This window comes from Gallinula chloropus (assembly GCF_964237585.1).
Source record: "Gallinula chloropus genome assembly, chromosome: 2".
NCBI classification, from domain to species: Eukaryota; Metazoa; Chordata; class Aves; order Gruiformes; family Rallidae; genus Gallinula; species Gallinula chloropus.
The window spans coordinates 77546511-77565933 of NC_140086.1; the positions used below are offsets into that span (position 1 = coordinate 77546511).

A 19423-nucleotide genomic window follows, 5' to 3' on the forward strand; every position below is an offset into this window, starting at 1 on the left:
AGTCTAAAGCTGCCTATGTGGAAGAATTTGTGGCAATGTTCTTAGTGTGACTGCTGATATAAACCAGCACACGCGACACACACTCCTCCTCTAGAAGCACAAGTTAGCGTGGCCCCAGAGAGAAAAGAATCACAGAAGATACTCAGTTCAGTTTGCTGAAATTTCATTGTCATGTCCAAAAGCACTGTTTTAAACAGGGCTGTTCATTTAATTCATTAGTGCCCCACAACGTCAAAAGTCTAATACAATACAGGCTATGCAGCTGCTTATTAGGAAAAATCTTTCATATTATCAAATTAAAACCAAAATTTTAAAAAATCTAGCGATGGTAGCTTTCATAAAGTAACACAAAGTACTCTCAATCATCCTGACAACTACCAAACAGGAAACACAGTTTATCAGCCCATGTCCCAATATGAGGCCTAGCTCTTCCACTGTAACACCTGAAGCTCTACATGCATTTTTTTCTGGTTAAAAAAAGGCCTTAGAGTAGACTTTGGCAAGCAATGACAAGCTTTCAGCACTGCAAAGTACCAAAAAAAACCCCACCCCAAACCAGCCTCTGATGATATTAAACTGGGAGGAATGGCTGACATACCAGAAGGCTGTGCTGCCATTCAGCGAAACTGCAACAGGCTGGACAGCTGGGTGGGGAGGAATGAAACGAAATTCAAGAAGGGCACACGTAGAGTCTCGCAGCCCGTGAGGAATAACCCCAGGCACCAGTACAGGTTAGGGGTCGACCTGCTGGCAAACAGCTCTGAGAAGGACCTGGGAGTCCTGATCAACAGCAAGCTCTCCATTAACCAGCAACATGTTCTCATGGCCAAGAAGGCCAATGACATCCAGGGGTGCATTAAAGAGAGCGTGGTCAGCAGGTCGAGGGACGTTCTCCTTCTGCTCTACTCTGCCCTGGTTGAGGCCACACCTGGAGTGCTGTGTCCAGTTCTGGGCTCCTCAGTTCAAGACAGACAGGGAACTGCTAGAAAGAGTCCAGTGGAAGGCTGTGAGTGTAATTAAGAAACGGGAGCATCTGTCCTATAGGCAAAGCCTGAGAGAGTTGTGGCTGCTTAGCTTGGAGAAGACAAGACTGAGAGGGAATCTTGGCCATTGGTAAATGGTGGATGTCTAGATGATGGGGCCAGATTCTTTTCAGTGGTGTCCAGCAATGGGACAAGGGGCAATGGGCAAAGCCAGGAAGTTCCAGCACAATATAAGGAAAAGCTTCTTCACTGTGAGGGTGATGGAGCACTGGCATGGGCTGCCCAGATAGGTTGTGGAATCTCCTTCTCCAGAGATACTCAAAACCCACCAGGACATGATAATGTGTAACCTGCCCCAGGTGATGCTGCTTTAGCAGGGGGGTTGGACTAGATGGTCTCCAGAGGCCTCTTTCAACCCTTACACTTCCATGATTCTGTGGTCTGTCTTAACCACAGTCCTCAGTATGTCATGTTCCCCAGAGTCTAATTACAATTTGAGAAGACACCAAACCTAGTAAGAGCCCCAAGCATGTTGTCATTTGCAAGCTTAATGCTACCTCCCCCCAGACCAGAGAGAATCCCAAAGCAAGCCACAAGAACCCAATCCGAATTAATTCTTTGAGACTTGGGGAAGGCAGAGGCCACCTGCTACAAAAGACACCATGAAACTAAAAACACTGGGACTCTAGAGCTGTCGGATTCAGTACTGCAATATGGAGTGCTAGATGAAGCATGCCATGGGTCTCTTCCTAATTGAGAGCTAGCCTACTATTTAATTATGGCTCTAACAATCCGGAAAAAAAAAAAGTTTCAAGATCATTAGGGAAAAGTACAAACCAGTTTGGCTGTACCCTGCAGAAACAAAAACAGCTCCTCTTTAAATACGTTAACAGCTCCAGGTTCACTGTGTTATATATATTCTAAGGAGTGTCCCCCACAGAAACTGAAACTCGTAAGACGTGAGATTTGTGTGAATGCTGCTAAAGTATTTTTTACTAATTGCCATTTATTTAACAGGATGTGTGTGGCCAAGATGCAATCATTGAATCGTAACAATAAAATCAGAAGGTAGCAAACCTACTGCAGCAAGCACTTTGGCACAAAGTAATGCGCTGCAATGAACAGTTCCATCACCTGCTACAGCAGACTAAATAAACTCTGATGATAATACAAGAAATGTTTTCAGTGTTGTCTAATTATTTCCCGTGTATCTCCTGATTCTAGTATCAGTGTTCTGGGAGTAGCTGACTGAAATATCCTCATTTGGCCCAGTAACAGTTAACAAATGATAACTCAAAAGTTTATTTTAATATTAAACTTCTTCAAAGTTCATTGCCTGCTGTAGCTGAGGGAGAAGCAGCTTAAGAGAGATGAAGGCACTACTTGAAACACTAGATTCCACCCCCCGTCCCCACTTCATCCTTGGCACACATGGTGTCAATCTCACACACCTCCTACTCATTTTCAACTCATGGTGACTTCACTTCAAACATAGGGTTTTGATTCTAAATAAACTAGTAGCATCTGGTCCTCTGGCAGCTTTTTCTAGTAGAAATTCATACCTTTAGCTTTAGAAATGCCTTCTACGTTGTTGAAAATTTAAATAATACAGATTTGGGCTTAGTTGACATAATGAAAAGCATTTGATTATACTTTTGGGTTTGGACATTTTTATGCTTTATAATGCCTATGTAATACCTGTTTCAATGCTGTCTTTGCTTTCAGATTGGCCCAGTGACCTTCATCCCATCCATTCCACTACTTCAGAAAGATGTCACTACCCCAGGTATTAGCTTAAGATACTTTACTTTTCCATACAGACATGGAATGCCATGCTAACTAAGCGGTGTCACACTCACAAGATACTACCTCCCTTCCCATCCATTTTCCTCTCACATATGACTAAGCTTTTCTCACTTTCCTCATCACACAGAATACAAATTACAGACTTTCATTCTTCTAAAATCTTTTTATTACACCAGCCTGGCTGACGATTCGACTCTTGCTTTCCAGCTACTTTCATAGGACAGCATATGCTTCTTTGGGACTGAACCCGGCTCTCACCGAGCTGGATGGTGTATCTTCTGTTCACTTTCAGAGGGGAAATATCAGATCTCTTTTAGTTCTTTCACACATGCACACAGTACTTCAGGAATATGAAAAGAGCTATCCATATAATATCATAACTACCACTTACACTGATGGATTTATCAACCTACTACTTCAATCATCAAGAAATACTGGAAGCATGAAACAGTATTTCAGAAAGACTCACATCTTCCTGTATGAGAAAGCTTCATTCATAATCTCATCTAGCTTTTTTTCCATTCCCTACATTCATGGGTATTTTCACTTCTTAAACAGAGGCATTCACAGCCTCTTTTCTCGCCTTAAAGTAATTCTGAATTAAAAAAAAAAATCAGTATTACACATTCTAGTCTCTATAGTTAAATCTGTAACCACACATGCATTTGACATGATTCTACACAGGTCACAGAAAATTACTGTGCTACTTCTCCAAGCAACTGGCCACCTGCAGAAGGTATTGTCCTGAAAATCATGTGAAAATTGCTAATATTGGGGTTGGTTTTCATAATTAAACAAATTATGCATCTATAAACTTTATTAGACAAGCACCGGCTATGACAAAAACTCTGTGCAAAAGATGAAGACACAAAGATGAATAACGAAGTGCTTCTGAAGGCAGTATTACCTGCATAAGGGAGAAGTGTGTGATACTATTAAGAAGCTATTCCCTTAACTGTGAAGTGAATTTAAATCCAGAATAACAAAGATAAGAGAGAGGAGGGGAAAAAAAACAGCTCTAAGCACAGAATCTTTTTGGAAAATAAAGATATTTTGGATAAGGTAGGCAGCTGTTTCCTTCACTGTGCTATGTTCTGTACTCTGCTTAATAATACTACAAAATCATAGTTGCAAATTTTTTTACAGCTCTTTTGCCAGCAGAACTACCTTTTAGCCTCTGGAATATTTAACCACGTTAGAGTCACACCATTCTCGAGCTTGGCAGTGGGATAACGCCCAATACTTGCTGCTGTTTGCATCATTCCCAGAAGCTGCAAGCATGGCATTCACAGCCAGGCTGCTTTTTCAGTGCATTTCCCCCAGACATTTCACCCTCTAAGGCCAACTGGCTCCAAAGCTCCACATCAGAGTAATGAGAGGCCAAAGATGTTAATAAACACTCATAAGAGTCATGCCCATTATACCCAAATATTTAATCAAGTTTCAGTTTTTATATGGTAAAGCATAAAATGGCATCTCACTTCAAAACAGCACTGAACGTATCTCACTTTTTCCCCTTGCTTAGAACTCCCAAGATCTCCCTCTGTCAAACAGCCATTGTCTTTACAACAGACAGGATTAGAAATAGCTGGACTTAAACACCTTCATCCATGATGCAAACTACCTCCCACAGCACCTGTGCACAAGCAAGCTGAATACCAGACATCATTTCCCAGGTCTTGGCTGCGCTGAAGGGCCGCTGTCCCCAAGTTAAAGGGTCGGGACTTGGACTCCACAGTTTCTGCCCCAGCTAAAAACCCCAGAAAAAACAGAGTGGAATACAAGGAGTAGAAACAATTTCAAGCATTTCCATGGTTAGGGTGTAAACAAACATACAAACCTGCTCTAAAGAGTTGTATATATATATATATATGTATATATAGTGTGTTTTCTATTTCCTAAATTTTGTCAGGCATTGGCACAAGGGTCATCACAAGGCAAACATTACATATGATTCAATGACAGCAGTGTCTTCAGAGGCAAACGGAAAATGGAAATAATGCCTGTGGCTTACGTCTTGTCAGCTGCAGCAGAGTGAAACATGGGAAAGGAAAAACAAATTTACTCTTGAATGAAAGTAAATACCCACAGCCTAAATTTTCTGAGATTTCCACTGGCCTTGAAAAAAAAAGCAAAAAGAAAGCAGCTGCAGCTTAACCACCATATTCAGACTTTACAAGTAACACAGAGACATACCTGAAGGATGACAGGGAGCTTTGACAACTCCTCCTTCACCTTGTAACTGAATAAGTACTGAGACTGGCTCTTTGACATATGGACACCCATATGCTTCCTTAGAATGATTTTGCTTTGAGTCACCCCATTCTAAGTTATATTCTTTTTTCTTTTGCACAACGAATATAACCAACACCAATATCCACATCCTAAACTGGATTAAAATCCAGGCTGCAGAGTTTGATCTTTCTAGAGCTAGCAGGGAAGTCAGACCTAATGTTGGATTCACAATCTCCAGGTATGTTTCAGATACAAAACATATACAATTCACATTTGTACACTGAGAAACCACCCTACTGCATTTGTATTCAGTAATTAAATCACTGTAATTATCCACTTTGTTTCAGAAATATAACAAAAGAGAAGAAAGAAATTTTAGACGTGAAAGCCTTTGCAGTTTCCCCTGTTTGTTAAAAGACAAGATGAACCAGATATTTGCTTTAGATACTGTTTTCAATCCAGATGCTGATATATAATTATAGTTTCTTCTCCTTGTGGGCCTGGAGTGACAGTTAATGAAGCTCTTGTGCAAAAGTGAACCAGCAGCTTTCACTTCAAGTTACCTGTCTTCCTAGAGTATTTACTATGGTTAGAGTGAGATGCTGGCACAGGAGTGTGATACTGCAAATCTCAGTTAAACTTCTAATAAAGCCCAGAATTACGAGTAGCCTACTTATTCCAAATATTTTCTATAACAACATAAAATTCTGAAAAATGATAGTTTCTATTCATAACCCTACCTCTAATTATGTGTTTCACCTTCATCTAGCATCACAAAACACCAACCTGCTAGCAGCAATCATAAAATCACAGAATGGTTTGGATTGGAAAGGACCTCAAAGATCATCTAGTTCCAACCCCCTGCCATGGGCAGGGACACTTTCCATTAGACTAGGTTGCCCAAAGCCCCACCCAGCACCAGGGAGGGGGCAGCCCCAGCTTCTTTGGGCCACCTGTGCCAGGTCCTCACCATAGTCTCCATAAAAAATTTCTTCCTCATATCCAATTTAAATATACCCTCTTTTAGTTTAAAGCCATAGCCCCTTGTCCTATCACTACACTCCCTGATAAAGGAGTCCCTCTCCAATTTTCTGCAATAATGTCTCCCTGGAGCCTTCTCCTGGCTAAATAAGCCCAACTCTCTCAGCCTGTCTTTGTAGAAGAGGTGCTCCAGCCCTCTCATCATCTTCATGGTCCTCCTCTGGACTCACTCCAACAGCTCGATATCCTTATGTTGGGGACCTCAGAGCTGACCCTAGTACTCCAGGTAGGATCTCACAGGAGCAGAGTAGAGGGGGAGAATCACCTCCCTCTCGACCTGCTGGTCACGCTTCTTTTAATGCAGGCCAGGATACAGTTGCCTTTCTGGGCACATAGATGGCTCATGTTGAGCTTTACATCAATTCAACACTCCAAAGTCCTTCTCCTCAGGGCTGCTCTCGGATTGAGAGTGAATGGATTATTCACTGCCCAGCCTGTAGTTGTGCTTGGGACTGGCCAAACTATGTGCAGAACCCCTCTGTAGATGACTGTCAATCAATCAATACTACAATTATATACAAAAAACAAATTACACAAGTCTTAAGCAGTTACAGAAACATAAAAAAGTCAGCAATAGATCAGAAGTTTACCTGGCCTTTATCCTATCTCCAACCAGGAGGATCAAAATCACTGGTGTTCTGAAGAACACACAGGCCGAGCGCCCCACCTCACAGTCAAGTTTACCACAGCAGCACCATTGGCTCTGGATGCCACACACCTTTTTTTCATTCACCTAAATCAAATGATGCAACTCGTCCCTTCTTTCACCAGGTCTTCTCCATATAATCGTATCCAGCTGTTCCCCCAAGTAAAACTCTATTTATACCAGATATATAAAATCATTTCTGTTACTGCTCGAGGCTGAGCACCGCATTGTAGGAAAAGTTTAAATTCATATAAAATTATCTTACCATATATTGTTTTAAGGGACCACAAATCACCATCATGACAAGTCAGTCTACCAGTTCATGAAATGGCAGGTTGTCATAACAACTTTATTTCAGGAACCAGAACTGAATAAAATACTCTGCAGAGTAAATTGCAGTAACTGGATTACAAGTTGCTAAATAACTGAGAAAAACAAATGTCAAAGGAGATGTACATGGTGAATGTTACTTTAAAGTCACCTTTATTACAGCACAGTTAGTTAGCTCAGGGGTGTTTACCAGGATTGGCTTTGTTTACATTAAGACTAGAAACACTGACCCAATGTCTTTTTCTGCAAGCACGCTGCAAAAACAATGCCAGCTGTCTGCAAAGCCACAAGTACTTCCATGGATTCTAGCCGAAAGCTTTCTTGCTGAGCAGCTGCTCAGATCTGTGCCATCGTGAGGAAGACACGTATTCCTGGAGTTTCCAGGGAAGACTGGGACACCTCAGGACAGCTCAATACCTACTGCCACAATTTACTGCCAGTTCTACTAATCTGTCCTCAACTAAGCCTGCAATGAGATTAAAATAATCTCTCAATCATCCTAGCCTTCCCCTTCAAAGGCATGCACAAATTACTCTTCTCTGCTTTATCATTTTCTCTCACATCATTGTCAGCTGCCCATATCACCCGGTAATAATTGCCTGAAGGTCTGTTTGCTTCTTCTGGCTTTGAAAACAACAGGGAGATTGCATCATATCAACGATACTACCTTAAAATGGCAAAGCCTAAAGCCGTGAGAGTGGAAAGTGAAAAACACAGATGTCCACTTGCTTAGCAAAGGGACGTAAAATACCAGCTAGCAACGATCAAGACATACATATATCAGTGCTGGAGAAACCAGAACTGAATGCTAGTGGCCTCTTCTACTCATCCTGACAAACCCACCCCCACCTTCTGATAAACCTCCCTCCACAGGCATCGGGAATCCAAGTGTTTTAGAAGGGCACCATGAATCACCAGGAGCAGACACACAGAAACTCCAGGGGACTGCACCTTCCAGCACAAAAGCAGCTGACATGCTGCAAATGTAATTTAATTTTGACAAACAACAACAACAACTTCATGTACTATGGCCTGTGGAGTTTGCTTATTCTGTCTACGGTTAAATAACTTCTTGCTCACATCTATAGCTTGTACAGCCACCGGCTGCAAAACTATTCCCATAGGAGCCAACAACAGGCACATTAAACCTTTTCCCTCGCAGACACAAAGGTTTCCCAGTCCTACCAGGAAGAGAACTTCTCTCAGACTTGTAAACCGACTTAGAGTTTTGTTTTATAATTCATGCTGGTTCCCATCTAACTACGTCCCTCCTGCTGCTTTCTTTCTCAGGAGGATTAAATCAAAGACATAAAAAGTTCAGACCAATGCGTTTTGCATTAATGTACACGCTGGAGAATAACTATATGCACATGTGCCTAATACAGGCTGATAATGGATCCTCTACCAGAAAACCAAAGTGAAAAAGCACACTGTACACACATATTTTGACAATAAAATGATGAGGTGGCTGTGGGAATGGATTTTATGAGGTGGACCAGCTAACTATTCCCTATTTAATAAGGTAGCTCTAGAGGTCATTAAACTTTCTCCTCTGCCTTTAAAGCATAAAAGTTGCTCACAGACCAGCTTTACAACATTAATATAGTGTGTATTTGTTAGCACTCTATTGTTTTGCGCTGTGGATTGGTCTCAGAGCACCTGACCTGGACTCCCTGCAGATGATGCTACACTGGAACAGGCAGACCAAGGGAACACCTAACATACACCAGCTAGGATTGGTCCTTCAATCCAAAAGATGTGACTAAGTAGCCTCCAAAACACATGCAACCTTCAGTACCAACTGTTTCCTCCTACTGATCTGCTTCTAGTGAGCCACAGCACCTGCTAAAGCTGACACAGGCATCAGGGTTAAATTTTAACTTTGCCCTACACTGTTTGAGCAAGAGGGGAAAACTACAACCTTGTTTGAAGGAATAGCTACGTATATGGTAATGGAAGCTTGTGTATGTGAAGAGGCATATTAAGTCTTCTCATTTGGATTCTTTAACCTTCACTATGAGGTTGGCAAGAATAAACAAATATATACCACACCTAAAATAAGAGGATGCATCCCCAGGCAAAGTTTAAATTGACCGTAAGATATGATTCCTTCCTTTGGACAAAGGTTGACTGCAGTACAGGCTCTGTTATAACTTCTGTTCCACTAAAGAGAAATACAAGGTGACTGACTTGCTTAATAAAGAAATAGCATAAAATTCAATTCCCCTGCCTTCCATTTGAATATATTAATTAAAATTACTTTTCCCTTCTCATAAATGTGTTTCCTATTTAAGCTGTGATTTAGTAAACAAACATGTTCGTTCTTATTTACACAGACATTTTCACAATGCCTACTTACAGCCATTGCTTTACGTGTAAAATAAACATGGTGTAAGTCACTCTACTTAAGCACAAGACCAGTGCTCTGATTTTTTTTTTTTTTTTGCCTTGAGCAAACAGCAAGGACAAACCCATGCAATAAGCTAGTACACTTAAGGATTTCAGGTAAATATAGACTTGACTACAAAGAAAAGCAGCTAGCCAAGGAAAGCAGCACAAAAAGATGTAGCTTTTTTTATAAACAGGAATACAGCAAGCAACAACTCACTGAACCCCCATGCTTCTCATGTCTACTAGCAGTTTTAAGGAGATTCATTAATCTACGGTAACAACTGTTTGGTTTGGTATCCTCCACCACTTAAATGGCTGAAATTCCCACCTAAAATAAAAGCAAATAATATTAATAGCATTTCTTTTTACCATATTGTCGAGTACTTCACAGAGACAGGAATACGGGCCAAAGGGTAGAATCAATCATCTAGCACACAACAAGATGACCTCATATGCAGACTGACAGCCTAATGCTTGTGATCAAATGTGCCTAATCTCTGTATTTCTGCACAGTGTGACGTTCAGAGATTTTAGAATAGCTGATGTCTAACTGTACTTTGTTTCTCTAACCTCCTCTTACCTGGCAGGATCATTTAAAGGAGGTTCAGCATAGCAAAAATTCCCAAATTCCCCAATTCTTTTGAAGGAGCATATAGCTTGCTACCACTTTAAATCAAGTTTATGATAAAAAACTAACTGTATCATTGGTTGGCTATCTGCAAAGAAAACAAAAATGGTGATAAGGTTCAAGGGCATGGAAATTTGCTGTAGCACATGCAACAAATCAAAATGTTCACCTGCTGGTTTCCCAGTCTTGGTCATCCTTATCTTTTTCTTCTTTGGCATCAGAATTGTGTGGGTGTTTCTGCACAATCCGCATCCCACCAGCTTTCACTGGAACAAAAATTAGAGACAACAAACTTCAGTCAAATCAGCATAAGAGTAGAATGTTGTAAGGATGATTTTCCCATTTCTTCCCCCCCATAATGCTTTAAAAAATAGTTTAATAGTAATCAAAGTTTGGAAAAGGGGCATAAAGTGCTTAAAATGGAAAGTGTGAGGAACAGCTACTTCAGGACTGCATCTGCCTTTCTCTTTCACGTCATGCCATCTTTGCTCATCCTGAGAAACTGCAGCTCATTTTACCACCTGCTTCCAATACCATTTTAGAAAACTCAACTCTGTTCTAAGTTTCCCTCATCCCTGTAAACTTGCAGCAGTCAGAAGAAATGGAGGTGACAGCTTGCCTAACACTAAGCAAAAGGCCACAAATGTTAGTGTTAAATACCCCCATAAAACAGGAAGGGATGAAGAACTTCACTTATTATACATTAACAACTACAGGTATAATAATAGCATTTATACAAGGAAATACTTCATCAATGGTACAATAAAAAGCAAAGCATAGGAGTCAAACTGCATTGAGAACAGAGCTTTTTATTTTGCAAAACATAAGCATTTACCATATTTCAAATCCTTGTCATGATTTAGTATTAGAAATTATGCCAATGTGAGAGCATCCCTTTGAAACATAAACCAAGACGTGAAAGCAAATCCATTTATGTTTATCATGTATCCCCTCCAAAGTGAAATATAAAATAGGAACAAAGCCAGGCCTAACATTGCAGCTACTAAACAGAGCAACAGGCAGGCTGCTCTTGATCTGCTTTCAGTTTTAGTATTGTACTTTGTGTGTGTGTGTGCATGTGTGCCTTAACCATTGCTATACACGCTTGCAAGACAGCATAAGGTAAGAGGACGCATCTCGTTAGCCTATTGGATGGCTTACGTTGCCATCAGAAACCACATCAGAAAACCACTATAGCAGTTAGGAGTCAATAAAACCCCTGACAGGCTCATTGGTTTGTGCAAAACACAAACCTGCTGCAACACAGCAAGTCCATGGACAACCTTGGCACTGGAGATGTCGCAGCCCGAGCAAGCAGGATACCAGAGCAGCGCCGTGCGGGAGCTGGCGCGGCTTGCCAACACGGCTGGGGAAGGAGAGCCCTCCTCTGCCCAGCCACAGGGACACCAGGGCACCTCAGCGCTTCAGTGCCAGTCCCTGGCACCTGAAACAGGTTTAGTTCTCAGTTCCTAACCAGGTCAGCACTGGAAAGGACACTCCAGGGCATAAATTATACAGTCCAGGTGAGGGCAGGCAGTGAAGAGAAAGTGACATCACTGCCCTAGGAGAAAGTCACAGCTCTTTGACCCTGGGATTTTAATTTTTTTAAAACAGATCTTAAACTGTGCATGATATTTGAAAGATAAGCTTCTGATTCAATAAATGACATTAACTAAAGACAGGAGATCAACAGACTAAACCAACAAAATGTCTTTTAAACCCTGCCAAAACTATGTACCCTTACCATTCATTAAAAAAAACCAAACCCAAAATACAAAACACCAGTCATTTTACGTTCTCTCTCCAGCATACAACTCACTGAAATTGGTGAGAAAGGTTTTAAGTGGGACAAGGAAAGGCAGAAAGGTTAAGCAACAAACATGTAGTTATAGAAATGAAACAAAAATTTAAATTCCTACTGATTTTTCTTGATGCAAACTCCTTAGAAATTTAAGTTTGTTTGCATAAGCAAACACTCTGTGTTCTGTCAAGTGCTGCCTTGCTCTAACAGCTCAGTTGAAGTGATTGCTATGTTTTATTTACATCAATATATAAATTTAACATCATTGCACAATCAGTCCTTACTAGTTCCCTTTCAAATTCCTTTCTGTGGAAGATGCTGTCTCCACAGCAACACCTGCCAAGTCACCAGCAGCGCTCCTCAGCAATGCATGCACCTTCCATGTTTTTCACCATCTAACAGAAAACTAAAGAAAACCATATCCAAAGACTTAAGTGCTAACTTCAACAGTCTAAAAAAGTCCCTCTCCTCTCATACTGTTTATCATCAGGCCAGCAGCCTCTTTTTTTCTCTTTAGCTGTCACTGGCAAAGATATGCATCTGACACACTCAGATTTGTCTGTATCTAGCATTGAAAGTGATTAAAAAGCAAATAACCAGATAATTAAAAGGCCTAATAGTAACTGACCAATGCAGTAACTTCATCATTTTAATAATCTGATTTTTTGCACAAATATCAGCGGGCACAGTACAGAGAGCTAAAGTACATTTGTGCCTAAATGAACAATCTTTGGTTAACCCAGGGCTACTGTGCAGCTGGAAGACAACTCCAGCAAGTGACTGCAGTAACAATTTGCATTTCTGAGATCAAGAGTGTGCATATAGCTGATGTGTGTCTCTGCCACCTGTGACACAGCCTGCTCATACCCAGTTTAAGAAGAGAAATACCCTGGCAATGTAATTGCCTTTCCTTTTCAAAAGGTTTCAACCAAGCTACACTACCTCAGGGTTAGACAGAGAGAAGAAACAATGATTACATCCACCAAGCTAAAGTAAAACCCACTCCATTTGTGAGATTTTCTTGGGACTTAGGAGGATTCATCTATTTCTTACTTGCCTAGCATTTACTATATAATACGACAGATGCTTACCACAGTGATTTTGTCACTTAACAGTAATTCTTAAAAGAATAACAGGTCAGATTTCCTTATAGTAAATCCTGCAGAGAGGATTTAAATAGCTGGTAACTACCTTCCAGAACATGGCCAGAAATCAGTGCCCAGGAAAGGACTGTGTCAGTGACATCATGCTGAGATGAGGCAGAATGCAGTTCCTCCTGCTGAAGAGGGACCTAGAGAGGCAGTTGCTCAGAAGAGGCTGGGTGGGACCTGTGCTAAAGCAGGGGGGGAGGGGGGGGGTCAGGAACGGCTCCCCCAGTGCAGGACAGACAAGAGAGGCCACCGGCTTCTACAGCGTGAAATAGAGAGGGGATCATCTGCCAGCCTGCTCCAAGAAAAGCAGCTGCACAAGTCTGCTTGGGCCACCTCTGGATAAGAGCTGAGGTTTATTATCTGTCATTGTTTCCCCATTTGTCCTGTGAATGCCAGTCTGCGCTCCTCTTCAGGGTATGGAAATGCACTGAACAACTGTGTTAATCAATTCCCATTCAAGATGATCTGGAGTCAGCAAACATCTTCAATCTATTTACCCTGTTTTTTCCCCCCTCACTACCGTGCATCGTTGAGACTGCTCCCAGTTTCTGAGACTCAATTCTGAAACCAACCCCACCGAGCCACAGGAAGGACCAAGTACCTAAGCACCAAGTATCACAGCTCAGCACTGGCTCTGGCTTCCCCAGGCTGCGGACTGGAGGCAGTCCTTCTTGGGGAAATCTTACAACTCAACCCAAATCGTCTGCTGGTCACAGCAGCCGGACAGGAACTTTTAGAAATCCAGAGTATAAATAGGAGCTCTAACAGCTTCTCATTTTCCTTGAGCATCTTATTAAATATTAACACAAAATACATGCCTTATGCAGCGTATAACAGATTCCATTACACTGGTAAGATGTATGAAAAGCCAGGACAGAGGGAAAAGCAAAATATGCCATTCTGCAAGTTAAAGGGAACATACATTAGAGTCTGACAAAACAAGAACGGAGTAAGAGTTATTATATACCTTCCTTTCACAGAAACCTTGGCTCACAGCAATATTTTTTTAATTTAGGAAAGAGCACATAACTATTTTCACAATCCTACTATAAAGCTTCAGAAATAAACTATTAACACAATCACTTTGCCTTATTCCTTCACAGTATCTACTAGAAAAAATGAACAGCTAGAAGCCTAATTATGCAGACCTCTTCAGAGGGACTGCAAGATGTACAAACGGACTCAACAACATATTTCAGATACACTGATCTCACTGACAGATGGATATTTAATAAAGCTTAAGTTTGGACCCTCATAAGTTTCAGAAAAGAGTTCAAAGTCGCTTCGTGTACCCTGTTACCAGCCTGAGGTTTCTTTCCTTTTTATTATCCTTTGTCTTTTCAAGTCCTTTTTTTTTCTTCCCCCTCTGTGAAAGATCAATGCAGAGGGGAAGCTAACAGACTGCACACAGTCAGTCAGCGAGGGCTAACAACACATAGGAAAACTGCAGCGAAAGCTATGGGAAGCACTGGGAAAGGAGCTTCGGTTTAGTTTCCTGAAGCAGCTCACCAGGAGGCCTGGTAAGACCTAACACCATGACAAGGGAGGCTGCACAAGTGGGACAAGTGCTCAGCCACTGGCTTAACTGTACTGCTGAACTCCACCTGCCAATGCAAAGTTAAGCCATTATTTCTCACTTCTAGTACCTATAGAAAGGAATTTCATGTCCTCATTTATAGAGGAGGCAGAATTCAGTTAGGGTTTTCAAATTAGTGTTAAATCTCATCAGTTGATTTGAATATAAAGCTAACCATTTGTGAATTAAGAACATCATCATTTTTTGACTGAAACCCCAACACTTATTCCACCAGGAATACACTAGAAAACATGAAAGCTTGCTGCTGCAGAGACCAAAGTTCCCTTTTATAAGAAAGCTGTAATAAAGGAGAAAAACCAACAGTGAGTGAAGGAACAAGACAATTTGGATACTGCGAGCAACCGAACTCCACCTGTGTAGAGAGGAGCTGCTGCCTACGGACAGCAGGAGGCCAGTGCCCCACTGAAGGCAAAATGCAACTCCGACCTGACCACTTGCTGCTCTGCCCACCCGTGAGGGCACAGCAGCGGGTGGAAGGTGCCGGAGCTTCTTGGCTGAGCAGATAGAAAGCAGCTTGTTTCCTACCCTGCCGGCCTCCAGAGTTAAAGCCAGGAGCCTGCAGCCCGCTCTAGCACTTGCACCCTAACACCCACAGACAAAATGGATGCACAGAGTATGATTAACTTCTAGTTTGCCTGTTCACACTTGGCCACATGTGCTGCTCCTCTTCCCTTCCCACCTCTATCAATCCCAGGTGGTGGATTCATAGGCCTTCACCACCCTTAGAGGATGGGATGCCCTGACAGTGAGGGCCACTGAAGACAACGCCATCTGTCCCCCAGGTCAGAAGCTGGAGATGCCAAACAGCACAAACCAGACGACGATTCGTCAGCAGCCAGAGCATCCAAGGCAGGGACTGACTCCCCCCGCTACGGGGGAAGGCTGCCAGAGGCCACGGAGAGCTGAGGGAGAGGGGGAGCGGCAGGCAGCGATCAGGAGGGGGACCCCTGCATAACCCCCAGGGCCAAAAAGCCGGGTCAGACGTTGCTTTAGGCGGCAGTGCCCGAGCAGAGGAACGCGGGGGAACCAGCCGCGGCTCACACCCCCCGGCAGCGGCGGCGGGACCCGCCCGACACCGCCCTCGCCCTCCTCAGCCCCGGGCAGCAACCGGCGCCGGCAACCCGGGGACTTCGCGAGGAACCAGCGCCCGACCGGGGTCTCCCGGAGGCTCTCGGCCCTCCCCGGCTCCGCCGGCCCGCGGCTGCCCAGGCCGCCCCGGCCCCCCGTCCCATCCCGTCCCCAGGAGCGGGAAGAGAAAGAGCGGAGAGACGGTAACCGGCGGCCGTACCAGCAGGAGGGCGTCCGGCCCGCGTCTCTGCTTTCTCTTGGGGAGGCGAAGACATTTTTACTGCGGCAGCGGCCCCGCTCCGCACTGGGCACCCGCACCCCGACACCAAGCCACGGCCAAGCGCCCAGCCTGCCCCGCGCTACGGTACGGTACAGCGGCGCGGCCCCGCTCCCGCCCTGTCAACGTGGCCGCCGGGCGCCGCCGCCAGGACGCGCCCATCGAAGGCGTGCCCGCGCTGCCGCCGCCGCCAGCCAGCGGGGGAGGGGGAGCGAACCGTGACCCGCCTTCGCCCGCAGGGCTGCCGCGAACGCAGGGGGAGGCCGGGGCGGGGCTCCGGGGAGGTTGGGGCGGGGGGCAGGAGGACAGGGGCCAGGGCAGCTGCCACCCTCTCCTGTCCGCCATCCCGCGTCGTGGTGCGGCGGGACCCTCCACCCGCGGCTTGCCGGGGAGTTACAGCCAGTTCTTGGCCCGGCGCCTGCCCTGTCAGCCCATCGCAGCCTCGCTTGTTTACCTAGAGGCTGGTTTGGGTTGGTTTTGTTTTTTAAATTCGGAGTGACCCTTTTTTGCCACTGCTGAGCGTGAAGTGGGTGTTGCGAAACTGCCTGGCTGCCGGGGCCAGCCTGTCGTTTCCTTTTCCCCTGAGCAGCACCAGCGCGCCGGGCTCCCTGCGGCTGGGCTCCTGCCGCAGCCCGCCTGTAACATCTCCCTTGCTGAGGCAATTTTGGAGGGCGATGCACCTTTTTTAATCTAATTGCTGCGAGGAAACGGCGCAGGCAATTAGCGCGAATCTGAATTGCGTGCTCGTACACTTCAAATAATACTTTTCATTAGTGACTAATTGGCAATTCACGTCTTCCACTCGTGTTTCCTCCTGCCAAGCCTGGCATGTGTGAAGGGGTGTGTGTGTTGAAGTCCCAGTGCTGAGTCACACCGGTTTGAGGCGTTTTTCAAACACTTCAGTTACCTTCCCCAAGTGATGTGGAAAGGCACGGACCATGATATCTAAATTAATCGTATTAGCAGGAAAGTGTAGACCTCAACTGGCTCTTCTGGTTTTCTTTTATGATTTGATATAAGGAAAGATTCACAGAATTGCAGGGGTTGGAAGGGACCTCCAGAGAAAAGAGTGCACACCCCCTGCCAAAGAAGGTTCCCTGTGACTGGTCGCACAAGTAGGCATCCAGATGGGTCTTGAATATCTCCAGAGATGGAGACTCCACAACCTCCCTGGGTGGTCTGTGCGAGGGCTCTGTCACCCTCACCCTGAAAAAGTGGTGTGGAACTTCCTGTGCTCCGACTTGAGGCCATTGGCCCTTGTCCTGTCCCCACAGACCACTGAAAAGAGGCTGGATATTTCCCTCAGTGAGATATTTATTTACACTAGAGATATTTATAAACATTAATCAGATCCCAAAGCAAGTCCCCCAAAGGATGAGTGAGAATCATAGAAACACAGAATCACGGGATGGTTTGGGTTGGAAAGGACCTCAAAGATCATCCAGTTCTAATCCCCTGCCATGGGCAGGGACAACCATCCCTAGACCAGGTTGCCCAAAGCCCCATCCAACCTGGCCTTGGACACTGCCAGGGAGGGGGCAGCCACAGCTTCTCTGGGCAGCCTGTGCCAGGGCCTCAGCACCCTCACAGTAAAAAATGGTTGGAAGTTGAAGCCCCACAGAAGTGCTGTAGCAATGCAGCATCCAGGTTCTGTTCTAGGGAAATTAAGGTAGTCATACTTGAGTTATTTACTATCACTCTTTGTTACAATTATATTACCATTCTCAAAATATAAGCAACAGGTAAATATTCAGGGTGGGGGATTTGGCAACAGGCCAAACTGTAATCACATCATAATATCCTTAACAGCCTGCATGAGAAAATGTTGTAAAAGTGCTGTTACTAAGTTCTTGCACTTCGCTGCTGAGTAATTTAAATTTCTTTACACAGAAGGCACTTCAGAGTCTCAGATTATATTTTCAGCTCTGTCACTTCTGTGTAGCCTAACACAAATGACTTCAATTCCCTTTCCAGTCTCTGTCAAAGTCTATTCAGATTATAATTTTTTTCCATGGCAGAATTATCTCCTAAAATGAGATGTTTAATGCTTCTTTGTCTACTGTCCTCTAGATTAAAACTAAAAGATTATATTCTCAGTTATTCTTGGTTTTCCCAGGTTTTGACTTCCCTGTGCTGGCTACTAGAGTCACTATGAATTTTTGCTCTTGGACATCAACCAGCTGTTATAGAATTGAAATTAAAGAAAAGTGCTTTATGACATTAAAACCCTACAAGTTAATGTGTTTTTTTTTCCCTCTAAGAATCAGTAATGATTTCGTATTTCAGTGCAAGGATGTGATAACATGGAGGTGCACTGGGAAGAACAATTGGTTCAAAAATGTACTTTGTTGGTTCTGATGAGAGCTGGAAACGTTTCCTAATATCACAAGACTTTGCATGTCACCATTAACACAAGTACTTCTATGAAGGCTTGCTGTGCCTTCACTGCTAAAATACAACATCTGTCCTTGTATGTCTTTGAAACACAGGGCTAAAACAGGGTATTTTCTGCAAATGCAGCCACTGTGTGTTGGGCCTGGAAGCTGACATCCCAAGGCAAGCCATACTGGTGCAGAAGGAGCAAGGACTAGGAGAGAGGAAGAGAGATGGAAACAGGAAAAACCAAGGCACAGGAGGACTTGGCCTGACTGGGGAAGAGGATGAAGACAGAAAGTTGAGTAGGGGGCAGTGGAGAGGTGACACAAGAATTGCAGAAGCAGAGCAAGTGCCAGGGTGGGAGAAAGAAACATCTTCCCTCAAGCAATGAAGTCTAAACCATAACTGGTTGGTGAGGTGAGGATGAGAAGCCCAGGGGCAGGGAGGACACGTTGAAGGTAGGTGAGGCAGGAGGTAATGCAAGGAGGCTGAGGCTTTCAGGAGGGAGAGAGAGGGATCTTCTCGCTGCTTTCCAGAGCCTGGAGGTTCTCAGGTCTTGCTGTCCCTGTCAGAACATACCATTACTTGTTTCTTCAAGCAGTGGGGGCCTGTGCAAATCTGTGCTTGCAGAAGAGTTATATAGGTGTCAGTATGATACCATGGGATAGAATTTCATTCTCAGTTATTTATTTCATTATTGTTTTTTAAATGTTGCAAGAGAAGCAAAAAGGAGACAAAAGTCCTATATTAAAAATGAATAAATAAATGAAATTGCAGCTTGTAAAATCAAGCACTTTAAGAAGGAGATACAGTAAAGGTTGTACGTGAGGTCTCACTTTTGTGAAGCGGACTGAATGTTTCCTTGGCAATGTGCATCTCTCCAGCTGGCGGCATTGCCATGTATTAGTAGCAGTGCCTTTCCTGGCTATTCCAGCGTACAAGAAATACAAAGGTATTCTTCATTTATGACAGGCATTAAGATGCCAGTTGGCAGTCATTTTGTTGTTTCCACCAGTCCTGCTGTTTGTACCAGTGTACGTAAATGGGAGCAACTGTGGGAAACCTCAGAGGAAAACAGGCAGAGTTTTTACAA

At 43.8% G+C, this 19423-nt stretch overlaps 1 protein-coding gene across 1 annotated transcript in view; it reads right to left on the bottom strand.

Moving 5' to 3' along the window:
• The window catches only part of DAP (death associated protein), a 52418-nt gene extending 36401 nt beyond the window's left edge, over positions 1–16017 (bottom strand). Inside the window, exons 1-2 of the mRNA XM_084260234.1 lie at positions 15898–16017; positions 10230–10326 (exon numbers count right to left, since the gene is read on the bottom strand). Of these exons, the coding sequence (XP_084116360.1) occupies positions 10230–10326; positions 15898–15952 (152 nt within the window). The 5' untranslated portion in view covers positions 15953–16017. The remainder of the gene's footprint in view (positions 1–10229; positions 10327–15897) is intronic.
• Positions 16018–19423: the final 3406 nt, after the last annotated feature.